This window comes from Pseudophryne corroboree, chromosome 5 (assembly GCF_028390025.1).
Source record: "Pseudophryne corroboree isolate aPseCor3 chromosome 5, aPseCor3.hap2, whole genome shotgun sequence".
Classification (NCBI taxonomy): Eukaryota; Metazoa; Chordata; class Amphibia; order Anura; family Myobatrachidae; genus Pseudophryne; species Pseudophryne corroboree.
Window position 1 is genome coordinate 284,421,943 of NC_086448.1, and position 21,072 is coordinate 284,443,014.

General features: G+C 41.5%; 1 protein-coding gene across 1 annotated transcript in view; it reads right to left on the bottom strand.

Annotated features, from left to right (window-relative positions):
* Positions 1-21,072, bottom strand: part of LOC134927638 (transmembrane channel-like protein 2) — a 374,176-nt gene that overhangs the window by 70,044 nt on the left and 283,060 nt on the right. The window contains exons 11-14 of the mRNA XM_063922391.1: positions 13,265-13,453; positions 5,111-5,290; positions 4,851-5,006; positions 3,466-3,594 (exon numbers count right to left, since the gene is read on the bottom strand). Coding sequence (XP_063778461.1) covers positions 3,466-3,594; positions 4,851-5,006; positions 5,111-5,290; positions 13,265-13,453 — 654 coding nt within the window. The remainder of the gene's footprint in view (positions 1-3,465; positions 3,595-4,850; positions 5,007-5,110; positions 5,291-13,264; positions 13,454-21,072) is intronic.

Consider the following 21,072-nt stretch of genomic DNA (forward strand, 5'->3'; position numbering starts at 1 on the left):
CCGGGCCTAGCTCCGCCTGTGGAGCCCCAGCGACATGCGGTGGATTTTTGTAGAGGCCGGGGAGGACTTCTGTTCCTGGGGACTAGCTGTGTTGTACAACTTCTTTCCTCTGCCCCCGGCTCTGACAAGAAAGGACGCACCTCAGACTTTCTTGTTTCTTTATTCGAAAAGCTGCATTTAATAATGTCGTGCTTTTCTAGGCTGTGTAGGAATATAAGGCAAAATGTCAGAATTACCAGCTATAGCTGTGGAGACCAGGCCCGAGAACCTTTCTCCACACAATCCTCAGCCTTCCATATGCCTCTTAAGTCGGCATCATCTGTCCAATGCATATTCTACAGGACACGTCAAGCAGAAATCGACATAGCTTTTGTCTCTAGGACCCAGTATACTCATGTCCCTTTGGGCATGCTTTATAATTATATATCTATCACTTAAGACAGCATCTTAAAATATTTATATGCATACTAGGGTCTCAATCTCTGCTGATAAGGTACCTGTTTACGCTGCCACAGCGCTATAAACCCATGCCGACACAATCGCCGGTCTGGGTAGTATACTAGAATGTGCACACTATCTGCAGGATCCCTGAGAATAGCTAGTGCAAACAGGACACCCAAGGGGAAGATTCTCAACACATCCTGGCCCTAGTGGGGAAAGGATACAGCCTGAGAATTCTCTTGTGGGAAGCTGCCGTCTCTTGTCTGGAGATTCCCGCTCTTTTTCCTCATGAGAGGAGGGAAATTTACCTCAGCATTCTTCCCCTTAACATGTGTACTCTCGTGTCAGGGACAGATGAGTCATCAGTGATATGCAAATCATCTTTTATTCCAATAATCATATATTGAATATCTTTTAGCCCTCTTGGCTGTAACTTTGCATTATCGTAGTCGACAGTGGAGTTAAACTCCGTGTCGATACTTTGTTATTTTGGATAGGACTCTGTGACATAGGGACAGACCAGGGTAGTTTTCCTTTCTGTTCCCTAACCTTTTGTGCAATAATTTTACCTCAGCACTTACACATATACAAACAGGTGTCGGCGTTGTCGACGGAGACACCCTCCCACACACAAATCCGCTCTATCACCTCCTTAGAGGAGCCTTTTACCTCAGACATGAGGTAAAGAGAGAGAGTATGCCAGCACACACCACAGCGCTATATAATACAGGGATGTACACTATACTGAGTGATTTTTCCCCTATAGCAGCTTATATACACAGTTTTGCGCCTAAATTTATGTGCCCCCCCTCTCTTTTTTACCCTTTGTGTACCAGGATACTGCAGGGGAGAGCCTGGGGAGCTTCCTTCCAGCTGAGCTGTGAAGAGAAAATGGCGCCGGTGTGCTGAGGAAGAAGGCCCGGCCCCCTCAGCGGCGGGCTTCTGTCCTTTTATGTACTTTAATGGCGGGGGTTAATGCACATATACAGTTTATCAGACTGTATTATGTGCTTTTCGCCAAGTAAGGTAATCTAATTGCTGCCCAGGGCGCCCCAGCGCCCTGCACCCATCAGTGACCGGAGTGTGTGGTGTGCTAAGGGAGCAATGGCGCACAGCTGCAGTGCTGTGCGCTACCTTAATGAAGACCGGAGTCTTCAGCCGCCGATTTTCAACTTCTCGTCGTTCTTCTGGCTCTGCAAGGGGGACGGCGGCGCGGCTCTGGGACCGGACGACCGAGGACTGGGCCTGTGTTCGATCCCTCTGGAGCTAATGGTGTCCAGTAGCCTTAGAAGCCCAAGCTAGCTGCAAGCAGGTAGGTTCGCTTCTCTCCCCTCAGTCCCACGTAGCAGTGAGTCTGTTGCCAGCAGATCTCACTGAAAATAAAAAACCTAACAAATACTTTCTTTTCTAGGAAGCTCAGGAGAGCCCCTAGGGTGCATCCAGCTCTGGCCGGGCACAGATACTAACTGAGGTCTGGAGGAGAGGCATAGAGGGAGGAGCCAGTGCACACCAGATATAGTACCTAATCTTTCTTTTAAGAGTGCCCAGTCTCCTGCGGAGCCCATCTATACCCCCATGGTCCTTACGGAGTACCCAGCATCCACTAGGACGTCAGAGAAAGATGAGTTGGCAAGGGGCAGTGTGAGGCTCATATACATTCCATAAAACAAATCATGAAAACTATCATTTTCAAGAAATGTTGGTAAAGTATTCCATGCATTTATTTAATATTAACAATATTGAAACACTGAAAATTCCCAGGAGGTAGAACAACAATTGCTGTTATATATTAGAGTGTGTCAGAGTGTATCTGTATATATATATATATATATATATATATATATATATTAAATGCTGTCCCAACATCTATGGCTTGATTGTTTTCTGGTGTAACATAAGGTCATCAGAATAAATGTTTGTGTATTCTTTGAAGTGTAGCTATGGTAAGCATACAGTATATCAGTCATTGGAAGTCATTTATAGACCAGAATAACAGAGCAGTGCCAAAGCTGTTTTGTCTCACTAGTGTACAATATGCAGGACTTGTACAACCCAGTAGTGTTTTGTTTTTGTTTTTTTTACAAATTATTAGTATTTTTTTTTTTTTTTTTACTCTGATTGATGGTTACATTTGGCCAGATATGAATGTTCCTGATAGATACTAATGACAATTATAGTATGTGCATGCCTGTTTCCCTAAAGCTGGGTACACACTACCTGACAAAGTGTGCTGATCCGATAAATGCTTTAATCCAACAGTGACTATCATATTGATGCACACCAGTGACGTGCGGTGAGGTGAGTCAGAGCCTTTCCTGTCATACTCCAGTATACACCAGAGTTCTTACTACGTAAAGTATATTAGTAAAATATATTAGAAATATCTTCTTTGTATTATTCTAATCATTTTTATAGTCAAAACTCTGGAGTAAAAAGTCTGTAACAGATGAGGCAGTGCCTACCTTGTCCATACATCTCTGATTATAACTCGCCAAGTTTCCAGCAGAATATACTGTACTGCTGCACTTTTATGTAATGCCCACTCAAAGCCTTTGGCTCATATATTGTGTGTATATCTGGCTCCGGGACTAGCCAGTGCCTCCTCAGCCATTTACCGCACCGCACGTCACTGGTGCACACCCATCCACAATAAGTAATTTCTTGCTCAGTGTGTACTTTCTTTTCCTCTCTACAATGGGCTTGGGAGTTTGGGAATAATACAGCATGTGCAGTATCATCTCCCGATCTTACTGGCTTCAAACGCTCTGATGTTCCTGCATACAGTGCTCATTACTGGTTAGTGTGTATCCAGCTTAACTCTATAATACAAAGGTCTGGAATACTTTGAAATCTTAAAATGAGATACATGGCATACGTGCCCTTCAGTCCCTCTTACCAACCCTCTCTAATGTTAATGACAAGGCAATGTCCTGTATAAATAACAAGTATAACAATAGAAATAGCAATACAGACATTGATGTGTAATAGAAAGTTATTTTGTTTTGAGAAAAAAGAATAACTTACAAAGCCAGCCTCCAAATCCCAGCACCAACAGTAGTTCATAAATCTTACAAAGCAGGCACGAAGAAAATCCCCAACTAGGATGGTGACATATGTCACTAGAATGTCAGACACCGTCAGCCTTACAAACTCCTAATTAGGATGCGAGCATTGAAAAACAAAATGAGATATAAAACATGACAAGACAGTGGCTGATATATGCTTATAACAGATAAGGAGGCTAGATTTGTATTGTCCTGTCATACAGTATGTACAGTTGAAAGGTTGACCTTTTATAGAACTACACAGGAGTCTTGAATGATTGAGCAAGAGTTTGTGGCTGGAGTTACTAGAACTAAAGTTATATCAAATTCCCTCTCAGCCATGACTTGCTGAGACTAATTGACGTCTGTCAAAATTAAACGTACGTGTGTGTGAGTGTGTGGGGTAGGGAATATAGATTGTAAATTCCAATAGGGTAGGTACTGTTATGAATTACTATATATTCTCTATAAACCCTATATATATTCTCTATAAATCAATTTGTAATATTTTGGCACTGTATAAATGGGGGAAATTCAATGAGTCGCAGTAATTTACCGTGGAGTAATTGAAGCAGTAGGGCTATTCAATTAGTCCTAAAGGCAGCCTACAGACTGCAGTTAACAGGGATTTTTTTCAAGCCTGAGCAGACTTGCAAAGAAATCACTTATAAATATCCTGTTTTCAGGGGTTGCGACCAAGTTAACACATACAGTGGTTCCGGGATCTTATCCCAGATTCTATGGGTTTTTGCCCGTTAACAATTAGAAGGAATTCAATAAGCTTTGCTAAATTCTCGCAGCTAATTGATCACTGAGGGGTAATTCAATTATCACTGATAGCAAACACTATCAGGGATTACATTTCACCCGCCCAGAGGCAGGAGAAACAAAATCCTTGATAAATACAGTTTTTTAACATCTGCGATAAATTCCCGGTTTCCTGTGTTTTCATATGATAGCAGGTAAATTTTACCGCTAAAAAACACAAGCTTTAATTAAATGGATGGAAAAAAAATCGGACAAAATATAATGAAAGCCCATTTTTTTTAGGTAAAACTTACAGCGATCAATTGATTTTTTCCCCCTTTAATGTACTTTCCCCCTTAATGTACTTGGGGTTCTAATTGGATAGCCCTGGACGTTAAACCCCAAGACGACCACCCTTTTCCACATCCTGCTAGGTTCTGGAGTCCTATAGTTACAGTAACAACTGCATTCAATCGTTTTTACATTTGCTATTGTCTCTTGATATTACATTACTAATGACAATGTTAATATTGATGAGGTTAGACATCGAAATAATGTAATTTACAAGTAAGCTACAGTATTATGTTAGAATAACACAGTAACTATATATGTCCTTACAACTCCAACATTAGTTTCCCAGCAAGGGCCCCTAGGGACATCAGCTGGATGTAGAGGTGGTGGTGTAGTGTCACTTCCATTTGTGTATGTCGATGAGTTGTAGTAATTGTACATTGTCCAGTAAGTAATATTCTTTACAGCATCCTCTTGAGCTAACTAAAAAAAAAGAAAAAAATTACAGGGGATTATGACACATGTCTATTCAGAAATATTTATCTATAAAAGATTGCACTAAGTACTGTGAGTACTTTCCATCTTACTTTCTCATTGACATCATCCATCAAAGCCAGTAGAAATGTGTAGAGATTGCCAAGGAACAAGGCAAAGATGCGACCGAGCTGCCACTTCAGTGCCACACGGGGATGATACTCTTCTAAATTTGCAATTGTTTCAAATAATGGAGGGCAAAACATTCCAAGCAGAGACATTACTATCTCCACCTACAATATCATCACAGGAAAAAAGCATTAGTAGAAGCCAATGAAAGTTTTGCCTTCTATGCAAAACATAGGGAATATGTCATAACTAAAATTATATTAAAACCATAACATAGTCTATTCATAAAATGTCCATATAAGTCTCAAATAAACCAAAAATGTGGTAAGAGTCATCCCAGACCCTTCTCCTGCAGTACCGTTCACACTGCTTCCATCACTGGGTGGAATATAATGGTGCCATATAAATGCCAGAAATTCACCATGTTCAGAAAGTCTTGATACAAGTTATCATCCTGATTTGTGTTAAATTATGTTAAAGGTTCAAGACATTGAATGAAGTAGTCTAGGATTTTTAAAATCACTGTAAAAGTCACAGAAATAATAGTGGAATAAAAGAGGTTCCTTGGGCCGGCGAGCTAGCTAGCACCAATCTGAAAAAAATAATAAGCCGCCCAGGTCTCTTGGCACAATTGCATGGAGAAACACAGCATGAGGTACCCCCACCACAGTTCTAATCAGCCAAGTATGGGGCAGTATTAACTAGTGGGGCTGGACCCCCCAAAAATATGTCAGGATCCTCCGAGAAACAAACAGTGCATACTAGATAGATAGATAGATTATATTCCCAAACACGATCCTCAAGGCACCCTAACAGTACAGGTTTTAAAGATATCCATGGCTCATCACTGATGGTTAAATCAAACTAACCTACAGTAGGTACTATACTAATTAAGTCACATGTGGCCAGGCATGCATATACTTATAACCTGGACCAACCTGGACCGGTAGGGTGCCTTGAAGAGTGCGCTTGCGAACCTCTGATCTAAGGAGTTCCTGCAGCAGATATTGGTGATATTTGCTGCAATCTCCCATTTTTTTTTATTGCAACAGCAGTCCCATAGGTTTCTAGGAGGACTGCTATTTATGAGCATTACCAAGCTAAAGAATGCCCCGCTAGCTAATGGTATTGTAGCCAAGGGCCACATGTGTCAAAGTTTACCTATCAGATCCGCACCGGAATGAGAGAGTGTGATCATTTTAATTTTAAACATCACAGGAATGTACTTCTAATGCAACCACTGTTCCTGAATGTGTTTATTGGTACATTGGAGCAATGTTTAATTTTTTTATTGCTGTGGTAAGCCCAGAAATGCATCTGCATGCCTATGCAGCTTTGCGTGGTTCTGCCACTGCTTGTGCACGGTGAGGCATAATGGGCAGGACAGAGTTCAAGACAATATAGGACAGGTATAGAAAAAACAGGGGTTAGGTGCCATCAAAGGGAGTATGTAGTATAAGTTAGTATAAGTAAGAAAAAGAAAGGCACATGAGGAAAGAAGTCCCTGCTCTTGCAACATTACAATCTAAAAAGTGAAGGGCTAACAGACCGGGGAGACACACAGGGGATAGACCAGGCCTGAACAACCTGCGGCTCTCCAGCTGTTGTTAAACTACACATCCCAGCATGCCCTTCCACAGTCTTAACATTTCCTAATTGCAAAATTGTGGCAGGGCATGCTGGGACTTGTAGTTCGCAACAGCTGGAGAGCCACAGGTTTGCCAGAACTGGGGAAGACAGTGAGCATAGACAAGAGGGTTAGGAGGAGAGTTGGCTGGGTTTGGTGAAGAAGTGGGTCTTGAGAGCCCATTTGAAGTTTTGTAGAGGTAGAGAGTTGGATGGGGAGAGGTAGAGAATTCCAGAGATAGGGGGCAGCACGTGCAAAATCTTGTAGGTAGGAGTGGCAGGAGGTAATCAGTTGGCAGGAGAGATGGCGTGCATTAGCAGAGTAAAGAGGATGGGTAGGAATGTAAAGAGAGATAAGGTCAGATGTAAGAGGGAGAAGAGTGGGTGAGGGCTTTGTAGGTGAGTGTAAGAAGCTTGAAAATTGGATTCTGAATGGGAAGGGTAGCCAGTGAATGTCCTGCAAGAGAGGGGATGTGGATGTAGTACATTTGGTGAGGAAGATGAGACGGGCAGCAGCTCTGAGGATAGATTAGAGTGGAGAGAGGCATTTTTGAGGGAGGCCAGATTGGAGAAGATTGCGGTAGTCCAATCTGGAGATGACCAGTAAGTGGATGAGGGTCTTAGTAGCGTCCTGGGTGAGAAAGGGTCTAATCCTGGAGATGTTTTAGAGATGGAAACGGCAGGTTTATGAGAGGTACTGAATGTGTGGTTTGAAGGAGAGGGAGGAGTCAAGGATTACACCAAAACATCGCACTTGGGGGCTAGAGGAGATAGTTGTGCCATCAATGGATAATAAAATTGTGGGAAGTGAGGTTATGTGGGAGGGAGGGAAAATGATCAGCTCCGTCTTAGACATGTTAAGTTTAAGAAAGTGCTGGGACATGCAGGAGGTGATAGCAGAGAGACAGTTGTATATACGAGTGAGGAGAGTAGAGTAAAAAAGGTAGATTTAAGTATGTTGATATTGTAAGTCAAAAGAGCTAATGAGCTCACCTAATGAGCATGTGTAGAGAGATAAAAGGAAAGGCCCAATAACAGAACCTTGGAAGACACCTACTGGTAGAGGAAGTGGGGGGAGGGGAGTCATGAGAGGAGACAGAGAAGGAATGGTCAGAAAGGTAGGAGGACAGCCGGGAGAGAGCAGTATCATGCAGACCAAGGGAGTAAAGGATTTGCAGGAGGAGAGGGTGGTCTACAGTGTAAAAAGCAGCAAGGAGGTCAAGGAGAATGAGCAGAGAGTAGTGGCCCTTGGATTTAGCAGCAAGGTGGTCATTGCAGACTTTCATGAGGGCAGTTTCAGTGGAGTGCAGAGGACAGAAACCAGACTGGAAAGGGTCAAGCAGTGAGTGGGAAGACAAAAAGACAGTGAGGCGGTTGTAGACAATACGCTAAGTATGATCACCCATGGCTCCCATCTTGGAGGACACCCTGCAGAAAAGGCATTCATACTCTCCTACCTTATGTTGGTCTGCCAAATGGCATAATCCCCATTCTGCTGATAAATTGGTTGCACAGCTGGAAAAATGTATTAAAGCTGTAAAGTTTGTTCTTCAGAATGAACCCTTACAATGAAGGCCCTACATGGCATCAGATCTTGCAGGACTGTTCTGGATTTCAGCTGAGAAATGCTATGAAAAGACAATCCTAGCCCCTAACTCCATGGTTGGACATGCCAGGGCTGGCAAAGGGACTAATTATCAGGATTATGAACAGAGGGGCATAGCCCAGATCCTGTCACAATTGACAATCAAGCTGGGCTTGGAGCCAGTAAAGCCATCTGTGAAAGGCAATAATGAGTTTGGGCCAGAGTCAGTAAATCAGTCTGAGAAAGGTATGGCTGAACCAGGGTACAGAGAAAGTATATCAGTCCAAGACTGGTGAGAGCAAGATACCCTAGGACAATATTTTCTTGCCATATGGCATTGGCCCCATGCATGAAGTGATAAACAGATATAGAAAGGGTAATTATAAATGTAGATAACTATATATCAGAGAAGCAGAACTAGTAAATCATATTATCATATAGGCCTCTAATTTCTTCATGACCTCATCAGTCCCCACCTAAAGTATATTACTGCAATCTATTATCTGCTGAACTCCTGTACTCCAGCCTTGACCCAATTTAGCCTATTCTTGACACTGTTTGCTAGCTCAGTTTCCTCTCTCAATGGAATACCTCTGCTTCCCCCTCTGCCAGTTGCCCAATTGGCTCCATATTTACTTAGTAAAAGTCTGCTCTCTATATCTCCAGCCCCATTGTTATTCACACTTCAGAAACTCAAAAGAGAAATTTGTGGAGGTTACAAAATTACTTGAACCTAATGTAATAGAAGTATTTCATGTAAGTGCAAAATATCGACTTTTTGATGCCAAAACCTAAAACAATACAATTCTGTCATGAGTACTGTAAATAAGGTGCAATTATGAAGTCTGAAACCTAATCAATACCTAGGTTTGATTAGCTAGGCACTGATTTCAGATACAGTAGGTGTCAGTGTAATAAAGCACAGCATATCATAATGCTGGACCTGACAAAAGGCTACTTTCAGGTTCCCTCAAGTAAAAGGCTAAAAAGAAAACAGCTAACAGTTGTCCTGTTCCAAAATTAAGTGAATTTGGTGTACATGGGTACAGTATTTCAAAGTAGGTTTCTAGGGATACCCATTTTAATACTGATCCTTAACTGTGCAAGTCTTGTACAGTATGTCTGTTTGTTAGGACTCACTTTGTCATGAGTCATTTCTGATTACCCTTGTGTGTATTTCAAAAGAAGTAATGTACCAGTAGAGTGAAGCAAATAGCTGGTTTATTACACACTTGTGTGTGAGACAGAGACTAGGTTTTAAACAGAATATCCTTAAAATGCAAGGTCCATGCACAGTAATGGTCATCAGGAAGAATAGTGCAAAAACAGAATAGTGCAACAACAGTATAATGATAATCCCTACTACTGGAAAGCCAAATGTTTTGGTGTGTTTCTATTTACAGTGCTGTTATGGGACATTAGGTGGAATAGTCATAGTACATAGAGGGCTGTTAATCCTTTTCACTAAGGCTACAGCAAGCAAATAGAATTATGGTTCCGGATTACAATAAAGCTGGATTGAGATGGATTGTAATTGATATCACCTGTTCAATTAGTAAAATGCAAACGCTCCTATTTAAACCTACAGTAAAAGGCATATTCCAGGTTACGCATTTCCTAAGGTAAAGTGAACACTGTACCCAGGAAGGTCTCTTGCCAAAATCGGAGAAAATCTAAAATTAACTTGTGTATTTGGGATGCCGTCTAGCCACTGACTGCCAGTAAGGAGTGTTTACAATGTATTAGTGGGTTCAGTATGATTTCTCGATCGACAGGATACCGGTAGTCAGTATACTGACAGCGGCATCCCATCCATCAGAATCCCGACAGTCCCCTGTAAACTACCCTAATCCTGCCCTGCCCCCTACCCTAACCATCCGTTGTGGGTGCCTAAACCTAACCCTTCCCGGTGGTGCCTAAACCTAACCCTCCCCGGTGGTGCCTAACCCTCCCTTCCCTGCTGCCTAAACCAACCCTCCCTGCCTGGTGCTTAACCCTAACCTCCCCTTCTATGTGCCTAACCCTTACCCTCCCACCCTATTCCCTAACCCTACAGTAACCTTCCCGGGCATGCACCCTAACCCCCCTTGTCATGCCTTAACCTACTCCCCACACCCTGCGGCAGGACACCAGCGTATCCTGCTGTCAGGATGTTCAGGACACCAGCTGTAGGTATTGAGATGCCGGTATCCCGTGCAGTGGCGGTATCTAGACGCCAGGATTTCGGCATCCTTCAGGATCCCAGCGTCGGTATATCGACCGCCGGGAAGCTATCTGCTTCCCGTATTATTACTCTGATAGAGCTAGATTAAGCCTAGCGTGAATGTGTCTGTACGTAGAGTACATGTGGTAGGGAGATTGTAAACTTCACTGAGGCAGAGACTGATGTGAATGGCCAAATATTCTCTGTAAAGCGCTACCGGATATGTGTGCACTACATAAATAACTGGTAATAATAATGATAATAAATACTGCATAGTTTCCTTTAGTTTTATAGGTTGTAATAACCTCCTTGGAAGCCAGATGAATACCCCTCTGCCTGCAAGTCCTCTTATATGCTTAAGGGTCGTGTGACTGTAGATTCCGCAACAACCTATAACCCAGAGTAAGTATAGCGCTTTGTCATGTATTATTTCAAAACCTAAACATCAGGAAAGTATACTACTTCATATGTATTTGATGGAATAACTTCTTTGACAATAACAAGTGTATGGGTATTTGGTGACTTCCAACTTATACATAGCAAATAGCATGCAATTATAATTTATTTATAAGGTTTCAACACATTGTTATTAAATCTATTGCAATGTTATTGGATATTTCCTCTATATTGTGTATGATATATCCTTTATAACGGAGCGATAACTCTTCTAACAATGACGCAGACTTATCCTGCTGCTATCGCTCTTCCTGCTTTGCCTCTTATCGAGGCGACACAGGAAGCAATACTGCTGAGATATACAAACATCTTGGCCGCAGGAGTAGGAGAGAGACAGTGCTGGTGTCAGTGGTGTGCTGTGTCTTACCTCCTGGCCAGCACCACTGTGTATGAATTAGTTCTAGCAAGCATCACAAGATCCCGTGGGCAGCCGACCCCTGGGGACACCGCTGCTGCTCTACACACCAGTGACGTGCGGTGGGGTGAGGCAGGTGAGGCAGAGCCTTTCCTGTCATACTAATATATACGCCAGAGTTTTGACTATATAAAGTATATGAAAAATACAAAGACTATATTAGAAATATCTTCATATTATTATTTTTATAGCCAAAACAGTGCCTCACCTGCCTATTTTTTTCACCGAATTTCCATCAGTATATACTGCTGCACCTGTGTATAATGCCCACATGCACCCTTGGGCTCATATATTGTGTGTAAATCTGGCTCTGGTACTAGTCAGTGCCTCCTCAGCCATTTACCTCACCGCATGTCCCTGCTACACACATACCAGCAGGTAAGTCTGTCAATTTGTGAAAAAAATTCTAAGCCACAAAAATGCACTTATTATTTTGTATCATCTGAATAATGAAAATCATTAAATGTTTGCACATGGCAGTGATTTTGCCTACATTATCATGCATGCTGAAGTTCAATGTCCGTTTCAAATAGCACTGGTTATAGCACATTGGACACTTACCACCTCTTCATAGAGCTCACCCTATGGGCCTTATTCAGAGTTGGACGCAGCCACTATGTTCACATGCAGCGACCGCTTCTTTAGGGTCTGCACAGGCACACCGGCTATAGTGTGCGTGCGCGCGCAACCTTTCACCATGCGGTCGCATCCCGTTGGGGGATGGAGATCAGAAAATGCAGGCGTGTCATGGACGTTTTTCAGGGGTCGGCCTATTACGTTGCCTGCATTTCCTGCGTATAGAATCAGAAGAGACGGAGTGCATTTTTTATGAATGGAGGAGATTGAACACCTGAACCTGGGATTGCTTTCCTCCGGGCAGGGAAGGGTTAATGGGTTCTGTGAGGCTTTGTTGTGAGGTGGGGTGAGGTCTGGTTAGCGTATAGAGTTTGAGATGGGGGGTTGAGTTTTTAGGTCCATTTCAGGATTGCTGTAGGAATCCATCTTAGGGAATTGTTTCCTCGTGGATGTTACCCACCCTCCCGCCCATGTGTAGTTCTTATGTTGTTGGTGTCAGCTTTTGTGGTGGGAAAGAACGGTTGCAGTTGCCATCTGTCTTTTGGGCTCGAGGTGCTCTCCCCTCCAATACATGTCTTAGGCTGATTTTACCTTACCGGGGTCAGCGGCACCACCGGTCCAGGTGGGCCTTCATGTTGTTGTGACATTGGGGTGGGAGGTGTATACCTCAAGCAGGGTTATGGGGCTGGCTGGTCGCTCCCATGTGGAAAACGGAGGTGTGTATGCAGTTGGCGATCTTGAACTGTGGGGGAAGTTCTTTCTGGGACACCATACTTTCTTCTTTCTCTTTCATTCAGTTTTACAGTTATGCTAGTTTAGTTACACATTAAATAGTTTAGTTTAAAATAAATAAAGCTGACCTTACTTTCCCCTTATGCAAGTCTCCGTTTCTTTATTTATAGGAGTTATGGTGTTGCCCTTTCTCTGCCGGGATGGTGCATTCATCAGGTGATGGGGAGTTTATGATGATGGTGCCCCTACCTACGTAGCCAGGCTGCACAGGTAGGGGTCAACCTCTATTTGATGCGTTCGCAATTAAATTGCAAACACATCACTGAACAGCGTCACATATGCTGGGAGGCCTTGCCCTGTGCTGGGCAGCCCCCAGCATGTGAGTATATGGATGCAGATTAACCCCCTAATTATACCATGTAGATATTATGATGATGATTATTATGATGATGATGATTATTATTATGATGATGATGATGATGATGATGATTATTACTACATACATTTAACTGTTGCATTATTTGAATACCATACAAGCATAGTACCTCATTTCTTTCATACCAGCCGACATTCTGCATCTTGGAAAATGTCTGTGAGCGCTTTACAACAAAGTAGATGAGATAACCACTTCCACATAAGCAGCATATTATCATTACATTGGCCAGGACACGGAGGAATCGAGTAAGATGAATGTTTTCATTCTTATTACTTTCTTCTTCATCTACAATAGATTCCTGAAGGGGACAACACAGAGTACATAATGTTATTTGCTCCTAAGGTAATGATCATAAACAAGATATACTGTGCACCGAAAGCTTAGAGTGTGAAAACTATCCTTGTAATACGATTCTACCAAGTGCTATGCTGTAATCATTGAGTAGTATATGCTTAAAAGACAATTCTAAAATACACTTTAAGTTTAAATTAGTACACAAAGAACAAAATAATTGTAAGACTTTAAACATCTAGATCCAATACAAAATATGACTTAATACCATACTTATGTGTTAAACAGGTTACTTGTCACTATTCATATGAACCTGACATACTGTATGGGGCTTTACTTTGATGGAGAAATCTTGCTCCACCAGCCACTGTATTTTTCAATGCCACTACATTTCTCCTGCAGTTAAAGATGCCAGTTTTATTGTCTTTATTATCTGTGGGACATTGTATATTGTTACTGTACTATTGTATTGTAAATGTCAAGACAGCACTTTATCTTGTGTTCTACTGGTGCCACGGTCCATTGTTATTGCACTATTGTGAAGTATACTTTGTATTACATTTGATTCTTCAATGAAAAACATGCTTAAAAATAAATGGTGTACTTGTCATTCAAGTGAAACATGAATAATGCACAAGCCTAATTACAGTGTAGAACTATTAGCACACACACACCTTCTTTATAATATATGACAGAGTTCTCAAACTCGGTCCTCAGGACCCCAAACGTTCATGTTTTCCAGGCCACCTGTGGATCTTTAAAATGTGACAGGTGGTGTCACATTTTAAACGGAGAGAGATAAAAGCTCCTCCCTAAGTTCCTGGATGCCAAATCACCGTTCTTAGTATCTCTGTACAGTATGTTCTATTAGTGTACTAATTAGCACGAACAGCTTGTAACGTACAGCGGCAAGTTTAATCTTTTTATGTATAATGGAGAGAGATAAAAGCTCCTCCCTAAGTTCCTGGATGCCAAATCTCCTTCCTTAGTATCTCTGTACAGTATTTTCTATTAGAGTACTAATTAGCATGTACAGCTAATTAGTACCCTAATAGAACATACTGTACAGAGATACTAATGGATTACATACTATACTATAATGGATTACACAGAAAAAAAATTATAATAAAGTGAATGTCACAGGAACACAAAAAAAAAAGACTGGCACTTTGGGAATCGAACCCAGGACTCTCAGCGTGGCAGGCGGGAGCCTTCATCTCTAGCCCTCAACACTGCATGGAAGTTTCACAAGTTCATGTGTAAAAGTACTGCAAAGAGCGATTCCTTCCCATTGGTGTTGGTTTATGCCTTAGGGGACTCGGACGCTCATATTTCAAAAGCATGGTATTTAGTGCGCTGTACATACTTTAAAGTCAATGAGCTACATTATTCCTTTCACAGATTAGTTGCGTCTGCATACACAATCTTTAGTTGCGTCTGCATACACAAGTGTTTTAACATGTTCGTTTGTATCTGTATAAACTATTTTTTTTTAACTCTCTGTTAAACATCTGTGTGTATGCAGTACAGGACTATATATTAACATTACAGTCGTCACTGACCATTTTCCAGAGCTTGTAGATCAATCCGCTGCTATTCGTTCTAAAGTATTGGATTAGTGGAGCATTAGCCACCCAGTGGTGGAGATGTGTATTGCATGCTGAGTATCTAGTCGCGCCTCAACGTGTCTGTCCGTGATTAAACTCAGCAACCTAAGCTATCGCCTAGGCGTGACTAAACCTCTGTCTAGGCGCAGAAAAAGCCAAGATAACGGAGGACCCATCTGTAAGTGGTGAAAAGATGTTAACAGAAAATGATGGCAAATATCCTTTCTCTGTCAATGTATACGTAATGTGCAAGTACCAAAGCAAGACAGCCTGAAAGAGCTAGTGAAACTTTACTCACATTTATAACATCATAATGTTAGGTATGGTTCTGCGAACCGTTTGCTAATGAGCGCCGCCAGGGCTATATTTGCGCCGGAACGCCATTCCGAATTCCGAACACACAGATGTTTAACAGAGAGTTAAAAAAATAAATAAATAGTTTATACAGATACAAACGAACATGTTAAAACACTTGTGTATGCAGACGCAACTAAAGATTGTGTATGCAGACGCAACTAATCTGTGAAAGGAATAATGTAGCTCATTGACTTTATTCTAATAACTTTTATAGCCAAAACTCTGGAGTAAAAAGTCTATGGCAGGTGAGGCAGTGCCTCACCTGGCTAACCTTTCCGCACATCTCTGATCAAAACTCACCAAATTTCCAGGAGTTTATACTGCTGCACCTGTGTATAATGCCCAGATGTACCCTTTGGCTCATATATTGCATGTAAATATGGCTCTGGTGCTAGCCAGTGCCTCCTGAGCTATTTAGCTCACCGCACGTCCCTGACGGTGCCAGTACATTAACAACAAGGACTCTGGATTTTTGACGTGCACATGCAAATTTATTTTTTACAAGGAGTACCCTTACAATTTCTAAGGTGCAGTTCACTGAATTGAAACTTTGATCATTCTTTTACATATGGAAAGCCATACTGTACTTTCCTCATATGCTGCCAATTCATAGGACTTATTGGGGGTGGGGGGATGTAATAGAGTGTTAAAATGGATGTGAGAGATTTTGTGTGAGTTTTCCTGTTTTTTTTAAAAGTGTCGATCATTTACATGGCAAAACCAGGTTGATTTTGCCATGAAAATGATTGCCACTTAAAAAAAACAAGAAAACTCTCACATAATCTCTCACTTCCTGATTCTCACACCCTATAACATTCCCCCCATTACCTGCAGCGATCGCAGTCTGAATTACTTTGTGGAGTGCGCATGTGCAGTGGCCGCACTGCGCGCACACACCCCGGGAGCCCAGTGCTATGCTATCAGCATCTCACTGGCTGTTATCGCCTCTGCCTGATTGACAGGCAGAGGCGGTCGCGAGGCAGCAGGGGGCGTGCCAATGGCGTTAGAACGCCATTGGCGGGGTGCAGTCCAGACATGCCTCCATTGGGGGGCAGGCCGCGGCAGCTGCGTGACGTCACATGCAGCCGCTGCGACCCGGAACGCGTCGGGTAGCTCCCTGCCAGCACGCAGGAGATGCCCAGGTAGGGAGCTACTCGCCAGGTATAAAAGTGGCGATGCTTTTGTACCTGTGCCGGGGAGGGGGGGTGGAAAAAGGGGGAGGGTTAGGGCCTGATATGCGAGGCGGTCTAGCCCTGTCCTGGGCGTCCACCGGCATGTCAGTGTAATTGATCATAGATGTGCTAAATTTAGCACATCTACGATCAACTCTGAATTACCCCCTTTGTTGTAACATGATCCGTAATGTCAGACCTCCTACCATGGCCGATTGAAACCACAGTACTGGACACTGAGCATAACAAAGATCCATTGTCGTTGTCTTTTTTTAATTAAAGTCATTGACTTATGTGATAAAACAGCATCCTTTTGCTGCTCTACTACTACGCAAATTTCATGGTGCCTCTATATGTGTATATATATATATATATATATATATATATATATATATATATATATATATGAAAAAATGAAGTAAATAAAAGCGCCTACTAGTGTCGGTGCAAAGGCTTGTGCATTTAAGTAAAATAAGTTATAACAATAAGTGACAACTTAGCTTCGAATAATTTCTGGCTGATGACTCTTAGAAGCGGGACATGTGGAGAAAAAATAAAAGCAACATAGTGTGTACTGTTTTTTAGAGAACCTAATAATTTTTTACAGCAGCTCAAGAGTTAGGAATTTTGCTCATTCCAATAATTATCTAGAGAGCAGGTTTAAAAACAAACAACAACAATTTTAATATACAAAGTCCAGCCACAGACGCAGGCAACAGACATATAAGAGTCTATATAAAACAACTCATAAATCCGTAAAGGCAGGTAGCGCACGTACAGGATTGAGAAATAAAAGCAGCTTATCTGTCCACATAAAGGGAATCCAGAGAGTAGGCAGTAGCTCTCTGTATTACAAATGCAGGTGGCGGACGTATAAGGAGATATTAAAAAAGGCAGTTCATCTGTGCATAAATGCAGGTAGCAAACGTACAGGATTGAATAATAAAAACAGCTTATCTGTCCATGTGTGAGGAGTCCAAGGGATAAGCAGCAGGTCCCTGACCAAACGCATTTCGTCCTATTGTGTGGACTTCATCAAGGGGATGGTGGTAATGGGGACAAACAGGATATTTATAGTACTAGTGAGTGATCACATGTCAAACATGTGGATGTGACATCACTTCCTATTAGAAAGGTAAATAGTTAAATTAAAGGTATGCACAACTGTCAATACTGGCAGTATACTGTAATGAAAATAATAATAGGAGCAGGTAAGAGGTTGTATAAATAACACGAAATAAGAATAAAACGCGCAGATAATGTTAAAAACGGCGGTGGAACGCAAAACCGCGTCACTTCCGCTTCCGGTGGTTGTGGAACGCATGATTACGTTAGTATTGCCATGTATATAAACCGGGCTTGATAAATGGCTTGGGAATTTATCTATAATGACTATGTATCGACACTGTCAATGGACGATACATAAGGACATATGGGGGGAATAGAGCGGGCGGGTGAAGGACGGATGGCGGTGAGACGCAAACTTCATTTCCGCCCATAATAGTGAGACGCAGACGCGTCACTTCCTTCTAGGGAGAGGCAGCAACAGGTATACATAAATATGAAACAAATTAGAGACAAAACATTCGAGAGTCACTAGTATACCGCTGAATAAAGCGTGGAGGCAATTAATATTGAAATAATATATTCTTAAATATATATATGTAGCGGTGACATCACATCCGGTTGTCCATAGTGGCCGGTGGAACGCAAAATGCGGAAGTTCACATCCAGTTGTCCATAACATCTGATGGAACGCAAAATGCGGAAGCTTAGTCAATTAGGTTTTTTTCTTGAAACAGGTCGGACATCATTCAATGTGTCATTCCGGTAGTTGGCACGCAAAGAACGTCTTTTTTAGTCCAATTCTCCATATAGTGCATAATATTGGACAAGAACCTGGAACATACAGCCATTATAAAATATAAATGTATAAACAAATTCAATTATGGTATGTAATAATTTTAGTGAGGTGAATATCAAGAGATAAGACTAAAAAATGCTGACTTGTGACCATTAATCGGTGCATAGATGTGATGACCAAAATAGGTAGATGCAGCGAGGATAAGGTAAATAGTATAAGAATAAAAATTGTGTCTCGGTGTAACTATAAAGAGAAAGTGGCTTATAGGAAAGGTGCGATCTCAAATCCTTCATTGAATCCTAAGGGTGCCATCGTTTTTAATTAAAAAATCCAGAACATTTCTCTCTTTGAAAGTTTATTAAGGATGTCTCCACCTCGTTCTCCGGGGTTTACAATCTCTATTCCTTTGAAAGTAAGGTCCTCCGGATTGGATTTATGGATTTCTTGGAAGTGCCTATAGATTGCATGTGTCTGAATTTTATTTTTGATATTTCTTACATGCTCTTGAAACGTAATTTGAGGCATCTCTTTGTTTTCCCGATATATTTGAGACCACAAGTGCATTCTAGAAGCTATATAACTAGTGTTCATTCTAGCACCCTGCACCTTTCAAAATCTGTGCAGTTCCACTGTCCTGCCTGGGGTGTCACTCTATGCTGTGGTGCTTCTCAGCACACTCTGATCTGTTACTCAGTGCTGTGATACAGACCTGTGTGTGCTGAGAAGCACCACAGCAGAGAGCGACACCTCAGGCAGGAAAGAGGAACTGCACAGGATTTGAAAGGTGCAGGGTGCTAGAATGAACACTATATAACCATATTGGAATTGCAATTAATAAAGTGTTTGATGGTGTATTCACGAGAATTGTCGTTCTTGAAAAAAGTCTTCCGATTCCTGTGTACAAGTTTGCAAATGATGCAGCCTCCACATTTATAGCTTCCCTGACATTTCTTTGTTGAGGTCGGTGATTTGGATTTCAGTAGGCTGGGTGCTAAGATATCTTTAAGATTGCTGGTTTTTCTATAGACAATCTGCGGTCGAGGAGGTAGAATGTCTTTAAGAACTGGATCCATCATAAGGATGTTCCAGTGTTTGTTTAACGACTGTCTGATGCTGGCTTCATGACAACTGTATGTCGTAATGAAAGGTGTTGAGTATTGTGATTGAACCTGATTTATATTCCCTTGATTCTCCTGTAACGGGTTCTCTTTAATTTTGGCAAGGGCGTTTGAAATGACATCTTTAGGGTAGTCCCTTTCCTTGAATCTTTCTGCATACATTTGACGTTTCATGATATCGATCTTCTTTTAAGCTACAATTTCTTTGTACACGATTGAATTGTGAATAAGGGATATTTATCTTCCAGTTTTTCTGATGGCAGCTTTTGTAGTGCAGGTAGCTGTTTGAATCAACCTTTTTCACGAAATTACACGTAGTGATCCTAGATTCTTTAGATGAAAGTACAAGATCCAAGAATTCGATCTTAATTCTGTCATGTTTGTGAGTGAATTTCAAATTGAACTGATTGATAGAGATGTTCTGAAAGAAGTTGAGAAAAGATGACTCTGTCCCATCCCAGATGATCAGAATATCATCGATATACCTTTTATAAACCACCAATTGATTGGCAAAGGGGTTGTTTGAATAGATGTTCTCCTCCTCCCAGCTGCCCATTAGGAGACTGGAACATCCTTATGATGGATCCAGTTCTTAAAGACATTCTACCTCCTCGACCGCAGATTGTCTATAGAAAAACCAGCAATCTTAAAGATATCTTAGCACCCAGCCTACTGAAATCAAAATCACCGACCTCAACAAAGAAATGTCAGGGAAGCTATAAATGTGGAGGCTGCATCATTTGCAAACTTGTACACAGGAATCGGAAGACTTTTTTCAATAACGACAATTCTCGTGAATACACCATCAAACACTTTATTAATTGCAATTCCAATATGGTTATATACCTTCTAGAATACACTTGTGGTCTCAAATATATCGGGAAAACAAACAGATGCCTCAAATTACGTATTCAAGAGCATGTAAGAAATATCAAAAATAAAATCCAGACACATGCAATCTATAGGCACTTCCAAGAAATCCATAAATCCAATCCGGAGGACCTTACTTTCAAAGGAATAGAGATTGTAAACCCCGGAGAACGGGGTGGAGACATCCTTAATAAACTTTCAAAGAGAGAAATGTTCTGGATTTTTGAATTAAAAAACAATGGCACCCTTAGGATTCAATGAAGGATTTGAGATCGCACCTTTCCTATAAGCCACTTTCTCTTTATAGATACACCGAGACACAATTTTTATTCTTATACTATTTACCTTATCCTCACTGCATCTACCTATTTTGGTCATCACATCTATGCACTGATTAATGGTCACAAGTCAGCATTTTTTAGTCTTATCTCTTGATATTCACCTCACTAAAATTATTACATACCATAATTGAATTTGTTTATACATTTATATTTTATAATGGCTGTATGTTCCAGGTTCTTGTCCAATATTATGCACTATATGGAGAATTGGACTAAAAAAGACGTTCTTTGCGTGCCAACTACCGGAATGACACATTGAATGATGTCCGACCTGTTTCAAGAAAAGGCCTAATTGAC